At 53.0% G+C, this 23713-nt stretch overlaps 7 protein-coding genes and 1 non-coding gene across 8 annotated transcripts; 4 read left to right on the forward strand and 4 right to left on the reverse strand.

Moving 5' to 3' along the window:
• Window positions 1-435: 435 nt before the first annotated feature.
• Window positions 436-2649, forward strand: SMAC4_06964 (uncharacterized protein; the record flags this gene model as incomplete). The annotated part of the gene is made up of 7 exons (XM_003349079.2): window positions 436-516; window positions 599-621; window positions 698-887; window positions 953-1199; window positions 1329-1482; window positions 1534-2023; window positions 2089-2649. The coding sequence occupies 7 exons, from the start codon at window positions 436-438 to the stop codon at window positions 2647-2649; spliced, it is 1746 nt and encodes a 581-aa protein (XP_003349127.2).
• A 143-nt stretch (window positions 2650-2792) lies between these two features.
• SMAC4_06963 (uncharacterized protein) lies at window positions 2793-5020 on the reverse strand. Its single transcript, XM_003349078.2, has 4 exons — window positions 4720-5020; window positions 4535-4591; window positions 3232-4428; window positions 2793-3161 (listed from the first exon to the last, which is right to left on the reverse strand). The coding sequence occupies exons 1-4, from the start codon at window positions 4789-4791 to the stop codon at window positions 3135-3137; spliced, it is 1353 nt and encodes a 450-aa protein (XP_003349126.1). The 5' UTR covers window positions 4792-5020; the 3' UTR covers window positions 2793-3134.
• Window positions 5021-6332: 1312 nt separating this feature from the next.
• SMAC4_06962 (uncharacterized protein) lies at window positions 6333-10142 on the forward strand. The gene is made up of 4 exons (XM_003349077.2): window positions 6333-6361; window positions 6449-6611; window positions 6676-7978; window positions 8048-10142. Exons 1-4 carry the CDS (start codon window positions 6359-6361, stop codon window positions 9528-9530), a joined length of 2952 nt encoding a protein of 983 aa, XP_003349125.1. The 5' UTR covers window positions 6333-6358; the 3' UTR covers window positions 9531-10142.
• Window positions 10143-12976: 2834 nt separating this feature from the next.
• On the forward strand, window positions 12977-13729 carry SMAC4_06960 (uncharacterized protein; the record flags this gene model as incomplete). The annotated part of the gene is made up of 1 exon (XM_003349075.1): window positions 12977-13729. One exon carries the CDS (start codon window positions 12977-12979, stop codon window positions 13727-13729), a length of 753 nt encoding a protein of 250 aa, XP_003349123.1.
• A 418-nt stretch (window positions 13730-14147) lies between these two features.
• On the reverse strand, window positions 14148-16464 carry SMAC4_06959 (uncharacterized protein). The gene has a single exon (XM_003349074.2). It carries the CDS (start codon window positions 16163-16165, stop codon window positions 14897-14899), a length of 1269 nt encoding a protein of 422 aa, XP_003349122.1. The 5' UTR covers window positions 16166-16464; the 3' UTR covers window positions 14148-14896.
• A 1562-nt stretch (window positions 16465-18026) lies between these two features.
• Window positions 18027-19822, forward strand: SMAC4_06958 (uncharacterized protein; the record flags this gene model as incomplete). Its single annotated transcript, XM_003349073.1, has 2 exons — window positions 18027-19355; window positions 19412-19822. The coding sequence occupies 2 exons, from the start codon at window positions 18027-18029 to the stop codon at window positions 19820-19822; spliced, it is 1740 nt and encodes a 579-aa protein (XP_003349121.1).
• Window positions 19823-20579: 757 nt separating this feature from the next.
• Window positions 20580-20689, reverse strand: SMAC4_14134. The gene is made up of 2 exons: window positions 20652-20689; window positions 20580-20625 (listed from the first exon to the last, which is right to left on the reverse strand). It is a non-coding gene; the product is annotated as a tRNA-Leu (tRNA).
• A 921-nt stretch (window positions 20690-21610) lies between these two features.
• Window positions 21611-23691, reverse strand: SMAC4_06957 (uncharacterized protein; the record flags this gene model as incomplete). The annotated part of the gene is made up of 1 exon (XM_003349072.2): window positions 21611-23691. Exon 1 carries the CDS (start codon window positions 23687-23689, stop codon window positions 21611-21613), a length of 2079 nt encoding a protein of 692 aa, XP_003349120.1. The 5' UTR covers window positions 23690-23691.
• Between the last annotated feature and the right edge of the window lie 22 nt (window positions 23692-23713).

Genomic DNA, 23713 nt, shown 5'->3' on the forward strand with positions numbered 1-23713 from the left:
CACGTAGTAGACTTACAACCTACTGAAAACATATCACAAATATACACACACAAACTTCCATGGTGTAGCGATGGCTTCACGGTCATTTATCGATGGTAGAACAAAAGTGATGAACATCGGCTGGCTGCACACAGATTGTGGTCGAGATCGAGCACACTAGAGGGCTCCTTCCATCTTTGCTCTTCTCTCTTCCGCGCAGCGTCCGCACCTTCCCAATTCCAAACTCGAATATTTCCACTGCTTCCCGTGTGCTCCTTCCCAACTCGAAGTGACTCGCCGAAATCTCAATTTCAATTTTTCTCGCACAAAGGTTTTTTTTGTGTTACCATTTCTCGAAGTCATCATGACCGAGATCCCACATCCTTCACTTCATGAAACCCCTTGATCAACCATCGCCGAAGTTCCTTGATCGTGTAACTCTGTTATCATCTCGACATGCCGAATCCGCAGACGTATGGAGCTCGTGGATTGTGGAAGCGCGACTTCCAGCTGTGCAAGACAGTGTTTGTGGCTGCCGTGAGTGCCGTCCCCTTCCTTGTCCACTGCGCCAGGAAACCCGACCTCTTCATATCTCGCCAAAACTAAAACCCTTTTACAGATCAGCCAGATACTATATGCTCGGTATGAACTATTGCCGAGTTTGGTCGTGGCTTGAAGCACTCTTCCGCTTCCTGGAATCACGACTGACCATTTTCAGACGCGCTTTCCCATCGGACTTCTTCCATGTCTTGTCCCTGAGTGACATTGTCTCAAAGACGTTTGAAGAAACCATGGCCTCAAGATCAGGCATACCGACCTTCGATGGAGAAATCTTGAGGGAACAATTGACCACTGTATTCCTGCACAAGGACGACGACTACTCTCTCAAACGCTTCATGGGGATCCTGGTTAGGGCTGATCACCTTTGCACACCCACTCCAGACACGGTATCACTAACTTTCTGCTGGACTAGACTAACGACATATTTCCCATTCTCGAAACCGAACATTTGGTCAAATTCCGCATTAGCTTCTTGAGATCAAAAACCTGGGACGAAGACTGCTTGATCGAGTACTACACTTTGGTGTTCAAGTACCCCCCTGGCGGAAAATGTGGGATCGACATCTGGAGAGCAGGCACCGGGGAGTATCACATATCCGACAGCAACTTCAAGCTCTGGAACCTGGGTGACTATCTTAGCCGGCTTCCCTCTCTTGACGGTGAGTAGCACGGCTATCATTACACACCCAACCCAGCTGCAGTAGACACAGCATGCATCCCAGGCACTTTTGGCTACCCTACAGAGGGAAAACCTACTATCCAGATTGCAACTGACTTACTTTTTACAGGACCTCTGTATTGGGCTATGGCCTTCCACGCCAATGAACTACCAGATATTCCCACTATTGGTGTCTGGAAGTTTGACCGTACCGAATTCGACGATGCGAATCTCCAGCTGCAGCAGAAAGAGGCTTACCGCTATGACTTGATCGCGAAGCTAGAGTATGCAGACACTTTCCATTCTGTTGTTCTCTATGCTGACCTCCGAAATAGGATAGAACCACTTAGACAACATCCTCAGCCGATCGAGAGCGTGCCTGTCGCTCCTGTCAGTCATTGCACCAACGTTTCTAAGTCAGATTCACCATCTGTGCAAGGTGGCAGCACGCCCCAGGATGTTGAAGCCACAAAGCTCAAGAAACAAGCAAATACCAAACGCAAAGCGGCCCAAGAACCAATGCGGGCCATCAACACGCGGCAGAGAACATTGCGAGCCCATGAAATAGAGAAAGCGAGCCAGCCACAGAAAGAACAAGCGACCAAAGATGAACACAAAGCTTCCCCTGTTCAGAAGCAAGGGTCACAAGCAAAAGCCAGAGCAAAGGCTCCTCAAAAGAAGGCGACCCGACCCGCGGCAAAGAAGCCGAACGTGAAAGCAAAGCAGGTGACGAAGACGGTGGCACAGAAGCCAGCCTTGACACAGAAGCAGGCCCCAACCCCAAGACCTCCCAGCACTCAAAGGAGAAGGCCAAAGCGTCCCTTGGTAAGTCGGGCAACGATCCCGTGACCAAAGGCCCAGAGACATGCACCGTGGCTAATGTCGTGCAGCAAATCTACGAAGACGTGACATCCAATCTGCCTGAAACCCAAGAGGTTGTACGCGAGAGTCAGACACAGCAAAGTCAACTGTCCCGAACGAGAAGCAGCAAGAGACTTGCCGCAAATGACAGCGGTCCGGCAGGAGGAGGCAATGTCTCGAACACGAGAGCCAAAAGGGCGAAAGTCGCTCCTCCTCCTCCCGCACGTATGCCTTCCACACCGGACGCCCAAGCTGTGTCTGACTTCCTGGAGAGCATCGATGAGAACCATCTGCTGGATACTCCTCCGGAAGCACAGCAAGGTCCTTCGTCCTTTGCTGTTACGCCCGCTTTCTTTCGACCTGATCCAGTCCCAGAAGAGATGGAGGACGCGACTCCCGCTGACGAGCCCATCGGTGATAGTCTGGTGGACGACCCTAACAACAGATATCCACCAACCGCCATGTCGTTCGATTTCGAGCCGCTGCAGATATCGCAGACAGAGAGGATGTTCCCGGGAATTCTTGACAGTGAGGATGAGGAGAGCCCGATCATGATGCTCGTGAGCAGACGAAAGAGTGGCCACGCCTGAGAGTTGATGCAATGAATCCGGTTGTTTCTTGACGAATGGTATCGCTGATGATGGGGAAGTTTATATGGCTAGAAAAGCCTATTGTCGTCCAGCCTTGCATGAGCCCATAAGGCACAGGCTAGTATGTAAATGCGTCAAGATGGACATAAAGTGTGGTGTAGTTACTGTCGCTGTCTTCCATTAGCCCGGCACCTTGCACGTTTCTGACTAGCAGATCTGAGATTTAAAAAAGCAAAAAATGCAGGTTGTTACCATTACTATTGAACTTTTCTCTGTCCATGGGAAGTGTGCTCTGACCGGGCTATCTGCTTTGTAGCTGCTCAGCGTTTTCAACAACGAGATACAGTAAGTCTGATGGTAGATAGCCATGAAATGGGCGATTGCATTAGTTCTTTATTGAAGCGGCTCGGCTTCAGTGGTATCTCATCATCCATCCATCCATTCGCGTCAAATCTTTTCACACCTGCTTATGGCATCATTTTCTTTTACATGATAACCTCGTTGGCAACATCCTGTTAAGAAACTTGTTAGCATCACTGTCATAGAAGTTTCGGAACCACAACACAACAGAGCATAACTCACCCTCTTCAACTCCTTAAAAGGCAAGCACACGCAGTTCTGCACGCGCACCTCATCGCCAACTGCACACTCCTTGCCCAAAATTGTAATGGCCTGCACCTTGACGCCATTCTTGATGATGCTCGTCGTATGGCTCGTCACGGGCGTAGGCGTACCCTCAACACGGGCCCACGCGCCCACGCGGCTGTTCCAGCCAATGATCGAGTACAGCACACAAGCATCGTGCTTGATCTCGGAGTCCTCCAGCACGATACTCTCCTTCACACGGGCGCCGGCACCGACCACAGCGCGGGGACCGATCGAGACGTTGGGGCCCAGCTTGGCCGTGGGATCGACGCGCGCCGTCGGGTGGATGAACACGGGCGCAATGATGTGGTTCGGCTGCGGCTGGGCCAGCTCGGGCGACCCATTCTGCCACGCGTTCTGCAGGTACAGCGCGTTGGCAGGGATGGCGGAACCCGCCGTCTTGATCTGGCGCCAGAAATCCTGCGTCTCGTAAACGAAGAATTGCTTGCTGTCGGCCATGTCCGACAAAATGTCCTGTTCGAGGCGGATTACCTCGGAGCGCTTCTCGGACTCCTCGTCGTCCTCGTCGGCGGCTTGCTGCGCGAAGAAGCTGGACTCGAGGTTCTCGGCGGAGGGATAGCGGATCAGCCGGTTGGGCCGGTCGGTGCGCCGCTTGATGGCCGTGCGGATCGACGGGAAGATGGCCTCCGTCGCGAACAGGTACACGCCGCAGTTGATCAGGTTGGAGATGTGGCTCTCGGGCTTCTCGACGTAGTGCAGCACGCGGCGCGTGTGCGCGTCGCTGACGATGCAGCCGAAGTTGGTCGCGGCGTCCTCCGACACGCGCGTGCCCATGATGACGGCTTCGGCGTCCTTCTCTTCAAAGAGGCGCAGCATCTCGCCCAGGGGGAATGAGCAGCAGACATCGCTGTTGAGAACGAACAGGCGCTCCGGACGCCCCTTGAGGATGATGTCGCGGAAGTGGTACAGCCCGCCGGCGGTGCCCAGCGCTTGGTATTCGCGCAGGTACTTGATGGTCAGCTGCGGGAACTCGTGGGCGGCGTCCTTGATGAAGTCCCGGAAGACGGACTCGTCGTAGTAGCCGATCAGGTAAACTTCGTGGATCGAGGGCACTTTGGCCACGGCGGTAAGACAGTGCCAGATGATGGGGTGGCCGGCGACGTCGAAGAGGGGCTATAGGTGGTGAGTTGTCGGTGAATGGTTAGCTTAGGTAAAAAAGCCAATTTGGGATATTTTAGGACTTTTGTTGTTGGAGAATGGTCGTTGGCAGTTGACATACCTTGGGGACATCGAGGGAAAGGGGTCTGAAGCGAGTACCGCGCGAGGCACCTCCGACCTAGATGATGTTAACAATTGCTTGCTTGTCTCAGATGGAAGCTACCCCGATGACTACACAACCACGACTCACGGTGGAGGAAGGTTCCGTAGCAGCAGTTCAAGGAGGAGAGGTCTGGAACTACTCACCAGGATGACCGCCTTGGTTGCGCCGCCAGCGCCCCCGTTGGCCTTGGTGTGGTAAGGGACCTGGAGAGACATCGTTTGTGTATAGGTTCCCAAAGTGTGGTTCAAGTTGATACAATCGTTACTTGGGATAAGAAGAGACGCCGGGAGATGTAAAAGAGAGAAGGAGAAAAGAAAAAGATTGAAGAGATCAACAAGTAGTGTTTAATTAGACAGTCTCGAAAGACGGGATGTCGTACGCTGGTGCTGCGATCAATGGTGTAACTGGGCTTCTTACGTCTAGGTAGAGGACACCAGAACAGGTCCACTGCTACACCAGAGCTTACATTAGCTCTCCATCCCCAAATCCCCTGAAAGCTGGCAGTCCCCGGTCTCACGGCGGTGCCCCACGTGAACACCCGACCCAACTCTGTTTTTGGAGGCAGGGGGACAGGGGCGACGGGCACGGCCTCGATGACTGGCGCTGCAGATTGGTTCTTTCCCCACTTTGTCGTCTTTGCAGGTAGTGGTGGGGCCAAATGTTGCGGCTGGCAACGTGCCCAGCGTTGAACGGCAGAAGCTGTGAAAGTCCCGCCGGCAGGCAGTGGCAGGAAGTTATGTACCAAGTATCGTCACCATCGACAGATCCAAGCCAAGAGCACCACAAGTCAACATTATCAAGATGAAATTAACACCACCTGAAATAATTTACACAATCCTTTGTTCAATCCCTTGACACTCCTGGTCTCTACATGTGATGCAAGATGTGTTTGCTATGCTTCCATTTCCGTTCAGTTGTACAGTTGTCGAGTGTCCAAATGACCTTTCTCATTGGACCATTTCCCACGATACCGTACTGATACGGTAGAGGCAGACCAGGGTTGGCCAGACACGGCCGGGGTCGCGTAAAGTGGCAGATTTCCAAGTCGCGACGAACACGCGTTTGCTGCCATTGGAGGGGGCCCTCGACAACTCGATAAGGTAACGGAAGCCAACCAAAGTCACCACTCCCCGCCTGAAATTGCTGTGGCAACCGTGAAAGAGGACAGCCCATTGTTCGCAAAGTGCTTGCAAGGGTAATTTTATATCGGACGGGATTGAATACGTCCCACCATAATTCAGGCACACACCGGGAGACTTGGGACTTGGTGTTCTTGCATTGGGATTTGTTTCTTATCGCGAATCTCGATATCCGTTTCCCTTACAACACTCGACCTCGCTTCCTCCCTCCACCTTACATCCTCCTCTCCAAGATTGAATCTGTTAATGCTGTCTCACACTTACCCTGCTTCCCTTAGCAGCGCCTAGCACCAATAGGAGCTGGACCTGAGACCTGCCCTCTCATCCTCTTCCGTCCTCTCGTCGTCCAGATTGGACTGCTGCCTCTTTTCCTCTTCTCCCATCTACCCCACCATCTTGTTTGGTCGTTGGAATACTCCAAGGCACTTACATCTTCTCCCCACCAGATACCCAACCCAGATCTTCACTCATACCCGTCTGGATATCCTCGCATTTTGTCATTGTAACTATCACTCCTTGTTGTCACCAACGGATAATCATCACGAACTGGATTCGTCGCTGGTGTAATCGGCCTCAGCTGGATCTTAGGTTTTCATGATTCCTTGCTGAATCGCATTTTCACAGGGTGAGTCCAGTGTTTATCATGGTAAGTTTACAAAATTTACTTTTCACTCTTATCCTTCGCTTGATGATTCTTTTCCTTGACACTGAAAAATCTAACTCTTTCCGACAGGCTCAAACGAACATGCACCGCGCAAATCAACATGCCCGCATCAAACGGGAACCCGGTTATCAGCCACCCGGCCATCAACTGCCCAGGGACGAGGAGGACGACAACTTGACGGTGGACTTTGCACCCTCAGAAGTGGAGAGACGCATGCAGCGGTCAGATGCCCGTAAGTCCCAGATCGCCCTCCTTGAACTCAGTTTGGTGATCGAAAACTGACAATTTCGTCACAGCTAGCGTGGACACCAGACTTGCGCCTGGCGCGTCAGTCATTGGCGACATGGAGGTCGACAGTGAAGACCAGGATGATGATGAATGCATGCTGATGGAAGTGAAGACCAAGAGCGAAATCGTGGAGCAGGACCTTCCTACGCCCAGGAGCTTCGCCAACATGGATCGCTCTTTTGTCGGCCCTGGCCAAGCACTCAAGGATTTTGGCCAAGAACTCAAGGATATCAACGATGCCTTGGGCGAGCTCCAAGCAAGAGGCATTCAACATGTCGTCAGTCTTCCCGAACTTGTCCTTGTTGGCGACCAGTCTTCCGGAAAGTCGAGTTTGATGTCAGCAATCGCCGGTCTCAGCCTTCCCAGGAGCAGTGGAACCTGCACTAGATGCCCCATTCATATTCGCATCTCTCGCGCCGACGAGTGGTCTTGTCGAGTATTCCTCAAGGAGGACTATGAATTTGTCCCCCGCAACCATCCTATCACTCTCCAAGATGTCACCAACAGCGACAGGTTCCCACCGTGGGTGAAACTCGATCCCAGCCACCAGACTCGGAAGGAGTTCAAGACAATCCGGGATCGCTTCGATGCCGAAGAGATTGAGACCCTTCTCCGCTGTGCTCAGGTAGCCATCCTCAACCCCGGCACGCCCTATCGCTTTTTCGTCCCTCGTCTCAAGAATGAGAGTGTGCAATCAGACGCCACTCGTCGTGAGCATATGGATCGCATCAAGGAAAAAGAGGCCCATGGAGAGGCACAGTTCTCGCCCAACACAGTCGCCCTCGAGGTAAAGGGCCCAGATCTGGCCGACCTCAACTTCTACGACCTACCTGGTGTCTTTATCACGGCCAAGCGCCCCGAGGACAGGTTCTTGGAGAGAGTCGTCCGCAACCTAACGTGCGAGTATATCTCCCGCCAGAATGCGATCATCCTCTGGGCTGTGCCCATGAACCTGGATGCCGAGAACAGCTTCGCGTTTAAGCTGATCCAAGAGATGAACGCGGAAGATCGCTGCGTGGGAGTCATGACGAAGGCCGATCTTTTGCCTAGGGAATTGAACGGCTTTTCCTCTTGGTTGTCGATGCTCAATGAGCAAGCTCATCGGACGGGCCTGGGATATTTCATTACTTCTCGCCAGGGTAGTGATCTGGACGAGCAGAACAAGTTCGAAGAGGCCTTCTTCAACAGGACTGCGGACTCCGCGTCAATGGGCCAGTGGCCTGAGATCTTCGAGAAATACCGTGATAGGTGCGGTATTGAAAAGCTGAAGGAGTTCTTGTCTCTCACGCTTGGTCGGGAATTCTCCAAGGTGTAAGTCTTTCATGTTCTCTCCAATATGACTTTGTGGCGTGGCTCTGGTGCTAACCAATTTTATTCCAGTCTCCCCGAGGTCAAGCAAAAGGTACACCACCGTCTCCTCAGAATCGAGGAGCAGCTCGAAAAGTACCCCAATCCCCCCCCGAATCCCGAGATGGAAATCATGCGTAGTCTGGCAGAATTCGCGACCAATTTCAAAACCCGCGTGCTCCAACAGGAGTTCATGAGCCAGTGGGACTGCCTGTTCGCCGAACCCTTCAAAAAGCGAATCCTCGGTAGCAAGCCGAAGTTCAACGTCAAGGAGCCGGACGTGATAACCATTGATGGTAACAGCCCAATGCCCAGTCCTGCTCCGCTGGGTCAAACCCCCAGAAAGAGGTCGCTCGCGCAAGACATCAACATGACGCCGTCGAAGCGTCGCGGCCAGATCAAGGCCGAAGAGAGCGACCGCATGATCATGTCTCCCTCGACTTCTGCGGCCATGCGGGGTACTCCAGGACCTGGAAACTTTCCCTTCTCTCCAGGACCTGGCGGCGGCTCGGCTCCCCGCTCCAAAAACCTGAGGGAGCTTCGTACAATCATTAGGCGGAGTGCTATACCCGGTCAGCCCGGGCTGGTGTCGGCCTCCGTCTACGAGCCGCTGTACACTGAGGCGGCCAGAACCTGGGGTCCTCACCTCGAGAACTTTGTCAATCAGACGATCCAGTTCCTTCAAAACGAGGTCATGGAAATTCTCGACAATGCCTTTTCCAACTTGAAGAACCGTATGGTCTACCGCGAGTCCGTGGAGCACATGAAGGCTTTCATGGAGAAGCACAAGGAGGAAGTTCGCAACCAGCTGAACCTCATCTACAATCTCGAGACTCAACGCATTTTCACGAAGGACGAGGACGCCCTCCAACGCAACAAGGCAGCCGAGAAACGCATCCTTGAGCGTCACCGCCACTTCCTTCGCATGGCCGTGCGAACCGGCGAGTCCCCAGCAATCCGTAAGATGGAGGAGCTGACGGAGGAGGAGCTGGCGCAGGAACAGGCGAGAATGGCCAAAGAAATCAAGCTCATCGGCCCGGATCCGTACGACCAAGAGATCACAGTTGCCGCTTACGTGCGAGGCTACTACTTGACGGCAGCCAGCCGGTTCATTGACATTGTATCCATTCACATCATGTCCGGCCTTTTGCCTCGGGTCGCCTCCGTGATCGACACCTACCTCCACGAGAAGCTGGGCCTGTATAGTCGCACCACCGGCACCGGACCCGAGATCTTCAACAGGCTGATGAGCGAGGGTCCTGAGACCGAGCGCAAGCGCAGGATGCTGAAGGTCGAAAAGGAGCGACTCGATCAGGCCATGGAGATCATTGTCAACTTGGAGAATAGAGAGCAGATGGCGACTGCTACGGCTGCTAATTTTCAGGCGACTATGGTGGGCATGAGTCAGGGTCAGAACAGACCGGACCTGACGATCAGGACAAATGGCAATGGAGGAGGGGTGCAGACGCCGGTTAGCGAGAGGGCGCCGACTCCTTTGGGCACTTATGAGGCTTGAAGACTGGAAGTCTGAAGTCTCTTGTCCAAGGTTGATCTGGTTGAAGGATGAACCGAACCGATGAAAAAAGGTGTTTGCTCGTGTGGATGGAAAGAGGAATTTGGTGTTTATTGTGTCGGAGTTGAGGAAGTGGGATATATACCTTGCTTGCTATGTTTCTTGCTTTGTACGAGTTTTTGCTTTTGTTGTCTGAAGACCGGTGTCTTTTGAAGGGTTTATATTGAGAGACAGTCAGGAAAGAGAGGAATGTGTGTTCAGGTGTCTACATGTCGGCCAATGGTTGACGCAGTCTGTCACCCAGCCTATCTTACCAATACCCGCCCTTTTAAGTAGTAGTAAAATGGACAGGACAATGGACCATCTCAAGTACACACCCACATATATGGGTAGCCTTGGGACATGTGTCCAGGTCCATGTCATATCACTGGATCAGAAGCTATGTGTATATAAGGGGAGTAAACATGGCCCGGGATCTATGGAGATTGTCACTGCAATCTGGGTTTCAAACCCGGAGAGGGTACTATGACCGACCAAGGCCTTCCTGTATCGCAGCAGATCCAAACTTGTTTATAATATCCAAGAGACATACCAAAGTTTACAGATTGAGCTTTCTGGACTTTTCTTTTTAAGAGTTTACTGAACACCTTGGTTCGCCATGTACCAGCTCGTTCAATGTCTTTTCCATGTCGAAGACGGCACGATTGTCGGGTGAGGTGATCGGGCCATTCGGTTACTCGCTAGGCTAGATGTATGATGACTTCTAGCTAATGCTCAACAGTTTCACTAGGAAGTCTACTTGTACTGTCGGTGGGATGAACAAGATGAGTTCAAGCCACCAAGAGAAACCAATGAGGACTTTTTACCATACTTATGAGACACTCTCAACCGGCCTCCTTTTTTTGTATTCTTTAGTGACGCTCGTGATCACTTCGCTGGGTACCTATGTCAACATCCGGAGATTGTTGTCCAATGTAGCCGGGGCAGGAACGGAACGGCTGGTGAATTCCACTTTCCTTTTCAGTCACCTCCTTTGCCCCCTCTCAGCTCCTAAGCTCACCTGGTGCTCCTGCCCTTCATACAGAGTCCGTGAGGTTGGACCTACCAGTAAGTACCAGGCGTAGCAATTGCAAGTTTATCATTGTTCGTAGCATCATAACAAAACGGAAATATCATGTGGCAGTCGTCACCCACCAGGGGCACTCTGTCGTTTTCTACCACTCGAACGTCATCCACTAGACCGCTTTGAATGCTAAAGCGCTGTGCTTATTCTTGATGGCCAGGTTGTCTTTCTCGCTCCAGGGTGAAGAAACCAACGGATCTTTCCGTTACCACGGCTTCTTGAGCAATGTTCGTTCCGGCAGTAGTGCAGTGAGAGAAGCTCTTCCATCCCTAATCCAAGGCGTTTCGGCCACCAAAAAAAGAAGGCTTCTCTCATTGCGCTACTGCCTGAACGAAGACACTCACGTTGTCTGTGGAATCAGCTCAATCAATTTCTCCGCTTCCAATTTTCACGAAGTCTTTGAGACGAGGAAAGGAGGCTTAAACTAGTACCTATGCTTATAGCAAACAAGCCAAAGATGACATATCCACCGTTGACACCACACTATCGGCCACCTACACTGGCTACGATGGTATTCGTCCGCCACGACAACATGTCGAGTTAGTCCCCATTTTGGTCAGATCTCATTCCATCGCGGCATGCATCACCATGTAGCCATAGGAATTCGCGAGTCCAGCTTCTGTCTTAGCCCCCTGGTCCGCCGAGCCTTTCCCCTTGAGGCAGGGCACATTCCATGGAGCCCACCAGAGTCAAACCATCCAGCCCACTTCGACATCTCTGTCGCACACCATCTTCAGGTAGGTTTGTATCTTATTTCTGCATTGCCTTTGGATGCTGGTCAGGTTTACTATGTATTCAATCATGAGAGCCGAGTGTTGTGTGCCACATCCATCCATCACATAACCGCCAAGACAGATAGATATCCAGAGGTGCCCCCTCATCGCTCGCTCCCTGTGCCTAACATCGGGTCATATATACTTATGGAATGCGTACCAGACCAAACTGTGAATCCAAATTCCCCATCACAGCACTCACAAGCCTCCAATGTTTGGCTTCACTTCGCCGGAGGTCTTTGCCTCCCACCCCTTTCCCACGCCCCAGATCTTCACATGTAATCACAACCTCATCACGAGACCGCGCTGGTATGCTCTTCGTAAGCGCCACTTATACTCGGTGAGTTGTGCCAATGCCAATGCCGATGCTATTAGAAATTTCGTGTGCCATTTTCTTATCAACCAGCCGACATAGGCCCGGATCACCCCGGATCACCCCGGCGATGTGTAAGTGGTATAAATCCCACGCTGGCCCCATTCCTCTTCCCTTCAACGTTGAACAGAGCCATCCATCATCATCACCATCACATCACCACTCTTCAGTCTCCGGGGAGATAGACTGATAGTCAACTCCCGTCATAGAGACATTTTTGACACTCCCACAATCGGCCAACAATGGCACCCCAAACCCGCTCCCTCCTCCTACAAGGAGCCTCCCTTCTCCCCTTCCTCGTCTCCTCCATCTCTGCCCCCCCCCCCCCCCCCCCCCCCCCCCCCTTCCCCTACGACGCCAACACCAACACCAACACCAACTCCGACAGCAACGCCAACTCCAGAGCCATCGATACCAAGCTGAACCAACTCAAACCCCGCTCCTCCCACTTCCCATCCAATGGCACCCTTTTCAAGCGCCAAAACACCACCACCACCTTTAATAACTTAGAAATTGACGACAGCAATGACGACGACGACACCTCCTCCATAACCGGGGCCATAACCCTCCCCGGCGTCCGTCTAGGCTGTTACCGCGGTGACTCCGCCTCTTCCCGCTTGCTCCCCAGCGCTTTCACAGCCTCCGACACCCTCACCCTCGAAGTGTGCGCCATCTTCTGCGGCTCCTCCTCTCCCTACTTCGGCGTCGAATACGGGCGAGAATGCTGGTGCGCCTCTTTTGCTGCCAACTTCAGTTCCACATCCCCCAGCACCCTCGCCGCCCGTGTCCCGGACACCGAATGCCCCCTCCCCTGCTCCGGCAACGCCGCTCGATCATGTGGCGCCAGCTCCCGCATCGAGATCTACACCAACACCCTCTTCCGTCCTCCCAGCGTCGCTACCGCGAGTCTTCCCCCCGTTTACTCCCCAACGCCTTTCTAGCCGACGACACCCTGACGGCAGCCAAGTGCGCCGCCCACTGTACTTCCCTCAACTATCCGTATTTCGGCCTTGAATACGGGCGGGAATATTGGTGCGGCGCCTCCCCTCCCTTGGACTCCCAACGGTTTTCCGACTCGAATGAAGACGCAGCAAAATAATGTACCACGCCCTGCGCCGGCGCGCCCTCAGAAATATGTGGCGCCACGAACCGCGTCACTGTCTATGGTCGAAAACTGGAGATGCCGTCTGATGTCGGCGATTACGTCTATCAGGGATATTACACCGATTCTCCCGTCACGGGCCAGCACAGTTTAACGGGCAAATTTACTTACGACCCGGCCATGACGCTGGAGAAATGCCGCTTGAGCTGCGAGGGGGATGGATACCCGTGGTTTGGCGTCGAGTATGGCACTCAGTGTTTCTGCGGTACTAGGCTCTACGATCGCGATATTATCGATGACGGTAACGACTCCGACTCCGACTCCGACGAGTTCTACCTCAAACGAGCATTTGCAGTGTCAGATAGACAATGTTCCATGCGCTGCGGCGGAGACGCGACGAACAGTACGACCTGCGGCGGCGCCAACAGACTCTCAGTCTACTGGAACACCGAAATCAGTCTTGCACGCAACCTGCGCGAAGCGGACTTCGCGCTGATGACACCACCCTTGGTTGACTGGGACTACCTCGGTTGTGTGTGGGATGATACGCTGTTCAGAACCCTAAGCGGCACAATCTCGACGAGAGCCGATATGACTGTCGAGTGGTGCACGAGGTATTGCAGCAACGCGGGGTACGAGTTTGCTGGGCTGGCGTTCCAGACTGAGTGTTATTGCGGAAGGGAGGAGGACGTGATGGCTGTTTTTGAGGGTGAGGATGAGGACGAGATAGTGGTTGATAATAGCCAGTGCGAGGAGCTGTGCGCGGGTGATGAAGAGGAATTCTGTGGAGCGCCGAGGAGGTTGAGCTTGTATGGGCGTGTGGTGATTTAAACCTAGGTGTTCCCGCTTGAGAGGGCGGAGAGGGAGGTTGAGGATCGCTAGTGACAGAATGGTCTAGTTGCGTTGACGATTGATGTTTTTTTTTCTTTTTTCTTGGTTTTTTTTATCAGCGATTCTTCAGCGACATAGACACATGATTGAGATTGGTTATGGTTATGTTCTTTGGATTCAAGGCGCCGTTTTGGGGCTGGCTGGGTTTGTTTTATGTCGCTTTTATTACGTCCCTACCTACCTACCTATTCTCGCGCATTATTAACTTTTCTTCTCCCGTATCCACACGATCATCCGCTATGTACTGTGACTAAGTTTAGTCTGCTTTGCCTCTCGCTAATGATCAACATGTCCTGGTCTGTCTGGTATAAGCAATCTGAACGTACAATAAAAAGATACATACTTGTTTTTTTTTTCGTTTCTTTTTTCGTAGAAACAACATTGTCACAAACGTGTGCACGGCCATTCATTCCCAGCCGACTAGTTCCTGTTCCAACCTTAAACTTGAAAAGCTGTTGTTCTGTTCTTCCACTTATATCGGTCGGTTGCCCCTGCTGTAATCGGGTATATAATCCTCCTCTTTCTCATTTTTGAAGGACGCCCCAACCGAACAAACGGAAAAAAGATTCAAAGACACATTTGCCCGCCGCTGTGCTGTGTGGCACCGCAAAAGCCATGTTTCAAAGATCCTGCCCGTCCAGCCCGGAACAAACATTTAACGCCTGGTTCCCTTAATAACAGTAAGAGAAAATGTCGTTATGTTCGTGAAAGTGATAGAACCGAATTGTGCAGCTTTCCGCCTCGCTTGTATATACCTGTTGCTGTGATGAATTCGAACCGTATCGAACTTTCGAATTAGTGTCGGGAAAAAAGAAGTGTCGATATGTCCGCCAGAAAAATGTGCCGTGTCATCGCTGACCGGAAAAAGAAAAAAGTCCTGTAGTCCGTTGTCGCTGGTTGTAAATGCCATATTACCCTGCCGAAGGTTTCAAAACCGAAACCACCAATGTCTTTCTTCCCATCATTCCTCTCCTTCCATTTTCGCTCCTAACCTCAAAAGATAGAGGATCCATGGGATGATGTTGCGTGAATGATTTGAGTCAGGCCGGTTGTCGTCCTAAAGAGTCGGGTTGAGCAGATAGAAGGGCGACGGACCCGATCCGCCTACTAGATGATCATATCGTCTTCTTCGCCTTCGTCCTCGTCTCCACTGTCACTGATAAGAGCCTCGATATCCTGCCAACCATCATCCGAACCAGCATCGTCATCATCATCATCACTCTCCTCCTCATTTTGTGCAGCAACATTCTGGCCACCAGGATCAGCATTCTGACCAGTAGTAGTGTTCTGACCACCAGTAGTAGCATCAGCCTCGTTAGCACCACTGCCACTCCCGCTGCCACTACAGGAGCCGCCGCCACCCTTCTTCTGCCCTCCCCTGCCAAGATACCTGCCCATCTGATCCAACACAGGCTCCTCATCCCAGAGTGTCGAAAAGTTAGGGCGGCTCCTATCAGTCCTCTTGGCGGCACTCCTGGTCACGACATGAATCTTGCAGCGCCTGTCCTTGTTGATCAAGCGGACCATGGGCCTGAAGAACGTATCGGAGCGCTGGAACACGGCCAGGACCAAGCACATCAAGTTAGGAAACTTGCGCAGGCCGATGCGCATCTGATACAGCGTCCAGGTGTTGATGGGCGCGACATGATTAGGGTCCCAGTGGCGGTGATAATGCGTTTCCATAGCCTGGCCAGTCTGCTGCTGTCCTGTTGAACCATCACCACCACCACCATAGCCTGTGGGGACGGGGATATGGATGGTGCGGGTTTGCATGGCGTGTTTCTCGGCGATGATGGCGAGGTGGGTAAGTTTCGGTGCTAAGCCGGCCACCTCGAGGATCAGGTCCGGGTTGTAGGACATGGACTCCATATGAGAGAAGCGCTCGGCGCGGATGCGGAGGTGCAAGTTGCGAACAGACTGGGCGTTTCTGGGGCCTATGGCGCGGAGCCAGCTGCAGCTGCGGTGGCGGGCAGGGTCCTGGGAGTCCGGGTGGGAGTCTCTGTGCTCATCACAGGGCTCGAGGAAGACGAAGGTGTTGGTGCTATAAAGGACGAAGGCGGCCTCCTCGGAGATTTGCTTGTTCACGTGCAAAAGGCTGAGGTCAAAACGGGGCTTTTCATTCCAGACGTGGGCTACGTCGTGGGCGGAGGTGGGGATGGTGAGGATTTGGGAGTAGATCATGTTGCGGATTTCGGCGGGCAGCTCCTGGAAGCGCCAGAACCGAGGGGGGCGGTTAGCACATTGTCGGTGTGGTTGAACGCGGGTGACAAGGAGAGGTGTGCTGTTGTGGCTGGTTTTGCTCCGTTTTGAGGGTCTGGACGACGAGGACGACATGGTGGCAGATCGCTTTGAGGTTCTGGATGGTGTGGACGGCATGATGGTGTTTTAAATGATCAACGACGTCAATAGAGACGATGACGCTGTATTCTCGCTGGCGATGATGATGATGATGATGCAGGCACTACTGGTTGGCAGGGTGGGTGGGTGGTGGTTGACAATTGTTTTGTGCTGTAAATCCTGGGATGTTGCGAGAGCAGCAACTATCCCTTGTCCTCCTGGCCCGTGATCCTGATGATGTTCCTGGATGAAGAAGGGTGAGAAGAGGCGACGGCGATGGAACTTTGATGGAAAGAAGTGACGAAGGTGGTTCGTTGTTGAAATCGAGTTGAAGGTTAGAGAGAGAAAGGTCACCCGACGTCCGAGGTTGTTAAGTGGCTGCAGCGAGGTGAGTTGAGGCTGACAGTGACGTTCCCCTGGAGCGCGGTTTGCCGTTTCCAGGTTCCAGGTTCTTGCCTGTTACTGTGTAGGTGTGGTTAGGCCGTTAGGCTGTACCAGTCTAGGCGGTCACTGTTAGCGTATCATACGTGTTAGAGTAGCCTCCATAGTGGGACAGGCCAGTTCAGTGGCCAAAGGAACACAAGAATTCCAGGGTCTTGTCCTCGCTCCGATAGTGCAACAAGACCACCCGACCCGACTCCGGTCAGGAGCACCAACGGAGAGACGGGATGGCAAACTTGAGAGGTGTGCCGGATCAAGATCAGGTCACCACCTCACGGGTGCTGTGCATTGTGCAGCTGATCAAACGGATCGGACCGCACAGACCAGGCGGCGGTATGAAACGAACGCGGGGTACCAGAGTGCTAACTCGCATCTGAAGCGAAGGCCTTGGAATTCCGAGTAATAGTCTGCAGTCTGCAGATGATCTTGAAGCTACGTCTGCCAATGGGGAAAGTCTGATTTATCTTCATTCCTTGATATCTCATGCCGTGTAGTCGTGATTAGCTCTGTAAGCGTGCATTTCGGTCCCGTTTGTTTGCCGTTTTGGGCTCCGTAATTTTGATGGTGATACACCGTTTGTACACACAGTCCTTGTACTCGTAAAATATCCGGACTTGTACCTTCCAGCAACTATCGGGATGGCAGGGCAGTTCATGATCGGGTACATCTCCCATAACTCTAGATATCTTCACACACGTAAAATTGTCACTTTTCTATATTTCTTTGCTCTCATTTCCCGAGAAGCTATCCCGATATTAATCAAGCTGAAAGGTGATGACCAAGGTTGGTTTGGAAAGAACATGGTTCTCTTTGTCTCTGACAGTTACCCATCTCTTTGTAATATGTTCCAGATCCACGCTATTTCTAAGCAGCGATGATGGAGGCACTCGTTGGTGTCGTTCCGACTTCGGTTCATCTACTCACTTATGCTGTCGTCTTCCCCTTCTAATTTCTCGGACTATTTCACCGACGAAACTCGTTAACGGATTGTATCATCACCTTCACAGTCATCACATATTTCCCTCTTCTTCATTTCATCCCAGAAAGTGCGCTTATGATGCCGCGATACCAAGGTTGGAAGTTGGTGAGCGAAAGAGGCTCAAGGGCCAACACGGCAACAGCCAACAACCCGCCCATGTTGGGTCGTCATTATCAGCCGATATCGACCAGCAATGACACAACACACAAAGATGGCAACCGCTGTCATGCCACTTCCTCCAAAACCTGGAATCTCTTCACCAGCCTAGGCGGGTGAACGTGCTTGCAATGGATCATCAGGTTCACCACCATCAACCTGGCCGATATCCTCGGTGACTTTGACAATCTTGAAGAGAATAAACTTACCTCCTTTATATTCTCTTTCAACCATTTTCAATATCCGGCTCATCTGCGCAATTCCAGTATTCATATCCATCCTCAGCTTGCGGCTCATTTCGACACCGCCAACAACCTGCTCATGATGGGTTCGGAATTGCCGTGCAATTCCGAGTGCGTTGTCGATGCGCTCATAATCGGCGCTGGCCTGAGCGGTCTAAGAGCGGCTGTCGAGCTGCACAAGGCAGGCTTGAAAGTCGCTGTTCTCGAACGGAAGAACCATATCGGTGGCTTGTGTCACGCAGCTACCATCCATGATACGGCCAGGATCACGTCCATTGGCGACATCCACACCGAGATGCTCTCTCTGGCCAAGGACTTCAACATCGACCTCGTCAAGCAGCACAGGAAGGGACTAGACCTCCAACAGCGGTACGACTGGATCCAAGACCGCCCCCGGATTACCGAGCATATCCGCGCGCTTGAAAAATCCGTCTGGCCGCCTGAAGGTTCTGAACTTGCCTTCAGGTCATTGATCAAAGACCCAGCAATCCAAAGATTCTACCGCCGCATCTCCCATCTCTCCGAAACCTGGCACGGCCCCGACGTCTTATTCCTGGACGCCGTCTCCTTCCTCCAGCTCGTGGAAGCTAATTTCTTCCACAGCAAGGTGGTCGCCCACGAAGCCCACTTCCTCACCAACTTTCTCCTTGGCGTTAACCCAGCCCGCGTCTCAGCTCTTTACGTCCTCGACCACATTGCCGCCTGTGGCGGACTCGCCAACCTATACTTCCACCCCGATTCCCCTGGCGGCGGTGCAAACCATTTCCGCGTCCCGCAGGGGCCGCAAGCCTTCGTAACCAACCTCGCTGACCTTCTTCCCAAAGAAACCATCCATCTTTCCGCCCTCGTCGAGAAAATCACCCAAACCAACCTACCCGACACCGCGGACGGCCACGACGACAGCTCCTCTCACCCATGCACAATCGAAGCCACGTTTAACCCCAGCAGCAGCAGCAGCAGCAGCAGCAGCACCACCACCAGGACTTTCCACGCCAAAAAAGTCCTCCTCACCACAACCCCGGCCTTCTACGCCCACATATACGCTCACTGCCCCGGAAACATAAAGTTCCACCCCGCTCTTCCTCCCCAAAAACACGCCTCCGTAAACCGCCATAGCGACTACCACGGGGACTTCGCCACCGTAACGTTTTACTTCACCCAGCCATGGTGGCGCGAAGCGGGTCTATCGGGGTCACTGGACTGTCGCGTTATGAATGAGCTAGACGGGCCAATCTCCTGGGTGCGGGACACGAGCGAGGAAGATGCCGACGCCGAACAAAAAAAGGTGTGGAGTTTAACCTGCTGGTGCGCAGCAGAGAAGAGTAACGAGGTCTGGGATTGGATTAGCAGTAGTTATGCGGTGGATGATGACTCGGCGGAGTTGCAGAAGGAGAACTGGGCCGAAAATCCGGTCGTGATGCATTTGGTTAGGGGGTTTGGGGAAAGGGTGGAGGCTTTGGGTAGGAGGATTCCGGCGCCGAGGGGGGACCTGTTCCTGGTAGTACGGAGGAGGAGGAGAAGGAGAAGGAGAAAGGGGATCCGAATGACCAGCACCTTGCATTCACGGTTAGAACATGGAATAGGTTAGGCGTTCCGGCGCCGAGGGAACTGCCCAAGGCTGGGAAAGAGATGGAGGAGGTGTTGAGGACGTGGAAGTATGAAGGGCCGGGAAAGGGGGATGCGGTGATGAGAGAGTCGTTTGGCAATGTGCATTTTGCGGGCACGGAGATTGCGGAGGAGTGGAGGGGTTTCATGGAGGGAGCGGCGAGGAGTGGAGTGAGGGGCGCGAAGGAAATTATTGAGGCGTTGAAGAAGGGGAAGAACCAGGAATGGAAGGGTGGGGAGGGAGAGGAGAAAGGAGTTAAGGCGCATCTTTAAGTAAGGATATGGGTAAGAGGCTTGGAGGGAAATAGAGCGGGAGATGGAATATCAATGAAGAGGAACTGATAGAGGATTATCAGTTGCGAAAACACGTCGGATGCTAACGAGCGGTTGCTCGAGAGCGGCGACGAGGTGGTTTGACTGCTTAGAGAGTATCGCCAAATCGAAGAAAAGTGAAGCGATCAACTTTGCAAGATTGGTGAAAGTGATACATGAGGTGATAGTTGATAGTTCGTATGAGCGATGACAACGATGCTGTCGGCCGACGTGACCGGCTTCTCGGGTTGAGTAACGTTCGGGGGTCACGATCATGGAGGAAGCAAAAATATGCGCTACGAAAGGAGCCGCGGGAGGATGGGAAGACATAGATAGAAAGAATCAACAAGAATTCGAAGGCTGGCGGTTGAGTGAAGCGATGTTTGCCCTATCGTTTGATGTTGCGAACTCGAGGTTGTGTCTTGTCTTGGTGATGTCGCGCCTGGCAGGGCTGAACCCGCCAACTCCGCATGACGGGAACATGGTTCGGGAGCGCGGGGTACATTATCAGGGCCGGGTTGTGACTTGTGCCACGATACGCGCCCCACACTGCCGGGGCCGAGGAACCGGAAGAGTTCCGGTCGGCTCTGGCATCGGGTGCCAACACGGGAATGGCTCGTAAGATCTTCGGCAAAAGAAAAAAAAACCTCGACATCACCGTCCCGGTCCAAGATCTCTGGAGCCTCAAAAGCAAGAGCAAAAAAACACAAAAAAATAATGCCGAAAGTGGGGTTCGAACCCACGCTCTCTCGCGAGAACTTGAAGACCTTAAGATCGGGTGAAAACCAAACTTAAGTCAAGCGCCTTAGACCACTCGGCCATTTCGGCAGTAAATTGTATCAAAGTTGCGGGGATGCAACGCCTATGTAGGTACATGAGTTTCGCTTTGTGCGATAAAAATGTCTTCGACGACAACGTCGGTGAACTATTCATGAGATTTCCCCTAACATGGTATCTTTGCTTCATATTAACAACTTAAATGTTTGCATTCTTGTCTCTTTTTGGTTTTCTTGTTCCTTTTGTAAATGTTGCAACTTCCGAAACGGAGCATCGCATTCCGACCATGTTCCTCGACCCGCATTCGCAGTTGCAGAAGATATCTCGAACAACTGTACCAAGTAGCATTATCATGAAAACCACGGTCTGGCACAAGCCTTAGAGTATCAAGCTGTGCTTTTTTTTTTTTTTTTTTTTTAAAAAAAAAATTTCTTATATTTTTTCGAATGACATCACATAAGCATGAGGAAACCTATTTGTTGAAAAGAAACAGTTGTAAGTATATGAAAGACAGATGAAGAAAAAAAAGGAAAGAAAAAAACAGCGGAAAGAAGAAGAGCCTTCATGTCAACCCTACTAGCGACCTGCATTCCTTCATCCCTCTATCCTCCTACTTGTACACCATCATCTCGCCCAATGACCTGCAACCTGTTCCAAAGGTACATCCACAACCACCACCACAACCCAGCCCCCTCTCTAGGGCCCTCCTACATCCCACTCCCACCCCCACCCCTATTTCTCTTCTTCTCACTTCCTCCTCTTACAGGGCTCCCAATCCATCCACCCCAACCACTTATTCGCTGCCTTACACTCGACAGCAATAATCTTCCAATTCATCTCCGAACCGTCATCACCGCCGTCCTACTCGTTTCTCTTCTTTTTGCGCCCATCATCCTTCTTCCCATAATGCTTCTTCCCCTCCCTATCTTCCTTTTTCAGTTGTTGATCATACGCCAGGCTTATCTTTCCCCGCTATTCATTATCTTCATTATGGGCGTGGCGTTTCTGGGGCCGGTTGGCTAAGTGGTGATACTTCCTTTTTCTGGGAATTGGAGTCCTGGCTTCTAGACCTAGGTCTGGGTGAGAGTCGGGAGAGGCGGCGGAACCAGAATTAGAACGGGGGAGGTTCAGCTTCGTCGAGGCAATCTTATCAAGGTCATCCGTTAGGCTACGTTCTTCGGTGATTGAAGATGATGACGACGACGACTCTTCCTCGTAGTACTCATAGTCGGGCAAGTAATCTTGGTCTTGATCTTGGTCTTGGTCTTGTTGATCATCCGTAGCCGTTCCTCCTGTAGACCCAGAAGTAGAAGTAACCTCAGGCCCAGCAACCGTCCCCGTCCCCGTCCCCGTCGCCACCACCACACTCCTCTTCCCATAATCATCCACCAAACCCGCCCTGGGAGCCCTGGGAGCCCTTCGTGCCACCGTCACCGGAATAATCTCCAGCGGATCATCATCTCCCAACTCCAGCGTGAGCGCCTTCTCAGGCTTACTTCTCGCGGCCGCGTCATGGCTATCCGCCGCGGTTTCCGCCATCTTGCACGCCAACCCGGGAGGAACAGCCATCATGCCTGTCCACAAACCCGACGCGCACCGGTGGTAGTACGCCCCGTACAAGGAGCCTGGTTTCAGGTGGCAGACGTACCACCCGTCTTGCTCGACTGGGCAGGCGCCGGAGGGAGGGAGGGTTTCGGGCATAGTCTGCCCCTGACCTGAGGTGGAGGCCATGGCGGGGCGGGGCATGGATGATGCAGTGGCCAAAGGGGAGGGGGCAGCGACGGTGGAGGTTAAGAGGGTTGAGGGGGGCGCAGAGCTTTTGGGGATAGCTGAAGTTGTAGCTACAGCTGCGGAGGAGGTAACGACGTTCGTAGGGGCAGAGCAAGCAGGGACGGAAGAGCCTGCTGGAGGAGCGGAAGCAGCAGCGGCGGCGGAAGAGACAGGAGCAACAGCAGCAGCAACAGCAGAAGACATCGCCGTCGCTAGTGTGTGGTTGACGACTGCACCGGTAGATGGTACGGTGATCCAGGCACCAGGGGCAGTCGAGGCTGTGTTCCCGCCTACCGCAGGTGCAATGGTGATGAAGGCCGCTCCAGGGAGGGAAGAGCCCGCACCCGCCGCCGGCGCAGTACTATTAGCAACGGGATAAGGAGCCGTGGTCACGGCACCACCAGCACCGGCAGTAGACTTACTCATCGTCACCGCACTGGCACTGGCACTGGCACCGGCACCGGCACCGACACCGACAGAAGTAGTAGTAGCAGCAGCCGCCGCACCAGCACCAGCACCACCACCCTCAGTAGGTTTTTCACATCCTGCACCCGTCGGGCTGGCCCACGCCGTCGTGGCACCATTGGACTTGACCACGTCCCTTCCGGGGTTAGGAAACAGCACGTCCTTGTCTTCGGGGAAAGTACATCCGTTTCCAAAGGTATTCGCCTTGAAGATTTCGGGCAGGCCCTCAAACGTCTGCTTGGCGTTGGGCTTATCCGTGCCCGTGATAGACAGCGGGGCGCAAGCCATGTACATCTCGCGCTGGCCGCTCCTGTTGAACCACGTCCAGGCGATGGTACCGTTGCCCGTGGGGATGTCGTCGGGGATCGTGTACTCGTATTCATCCGGGTTGGGCATGGTGGCGCCTTCGCCCCCGGACCTGTTGCCCTTGACGTTGCGCGCGACGCAGCCGCCTTCGATGGACTTGATAACCCTGAACTTGGAGTCCTTGGTGGGCGGGTTGTCGTACGTGATGGAGACCTGGCAGGAACCGCCCGAGTGCACGGCGCTTCCCTGGAACTTGAGAGATTGTTTGGAGCCCAAGGGAAAGCTGTTGGGCCCCGTAGTAGGGAGTTGGAGGCCGGCCGGACCGGCATGGCAGGGGAAGGTGTTGGCGTGTATGGGACCGCTATCTTGTACAGGAGCCTGGTAGGGTATGGGCATAACCATTACAGCGTGGGAGGAGACGAAGGGGGTGAGCGTGGTAATCAAGAGAATAAGGGGGACGAGAAGGGGCGCAAAGACCTGCTTTGCTGCCCTGGTTGCTGAGGGGATCATGATTGCGTTGTTCTTTTTGACACT

Source organism: Sordaria macrospora, chromosome 7 (genome assembly GCF_033870435.1).
Source record: "Sordaria macrospora chromosome 7, complete sequence".
NCBI lineage: Eukaryota > Fungi > Ascomycota > Sordariomycetes > Sordariales > Sordariaceae > Sordaria > Sordaria macrospora.

What these genes read in the sequence shown, in the direction of transcription:
- SMAC4_06963 (XM_003349078.2), bottom strand. Translation starts at nt 4,791, where the DNA reads ATGTCTCTCCAGGTCCCTTACCACACCAAGGCCAACGGGGGCGCTGGC. An exon ending in CAACCAAGGCGGTCATCCTG is followed by an intron (nt 4,592 to 4,719) that starts GTGAGTAGTTCC and finishes AACATCATCTAG; the next exon opens with GTCGGAGGTGCCTCGCGCGG. An exon ending in CTTTTAAGGAGTTGAAGAGG is followed by an intron (nt 3,162 to 3,231) that starts GTGAGTTATGCT and finishes GTTTCTTAACAG; the next exon opens with GATGTTGCCAACGAGGTTAT.
- SMAC4_06962 (XM_003349077.2), top strand. An exon ending in CATGCAGCGGTCAGATGCCC is followed by an intron (nt 6,612 to 6,675) that starts GTAAGTCCCAGA and finishes ATTTCGTCACAG; the next exon opens with CTAGCGTGGACACCAGACTT. An exon ending in GGTCGGGAATTCTCCAAGGT is followed by an intron (nt 7,979 to 8,047) that starts GTAAGTCTTTCA and finishes ATTTTATTCCAG; the next exon opens with TCTCCCCGAGGTCAAGCAAA.
- SMAC4_06959 (XM_003349074.2), bottom strand. Translation starts at nt 16,165, where the DNA reads ATGCCGTCCACACCATCCAGAACCTCAAAGCGATCTGCCACCATGTCG.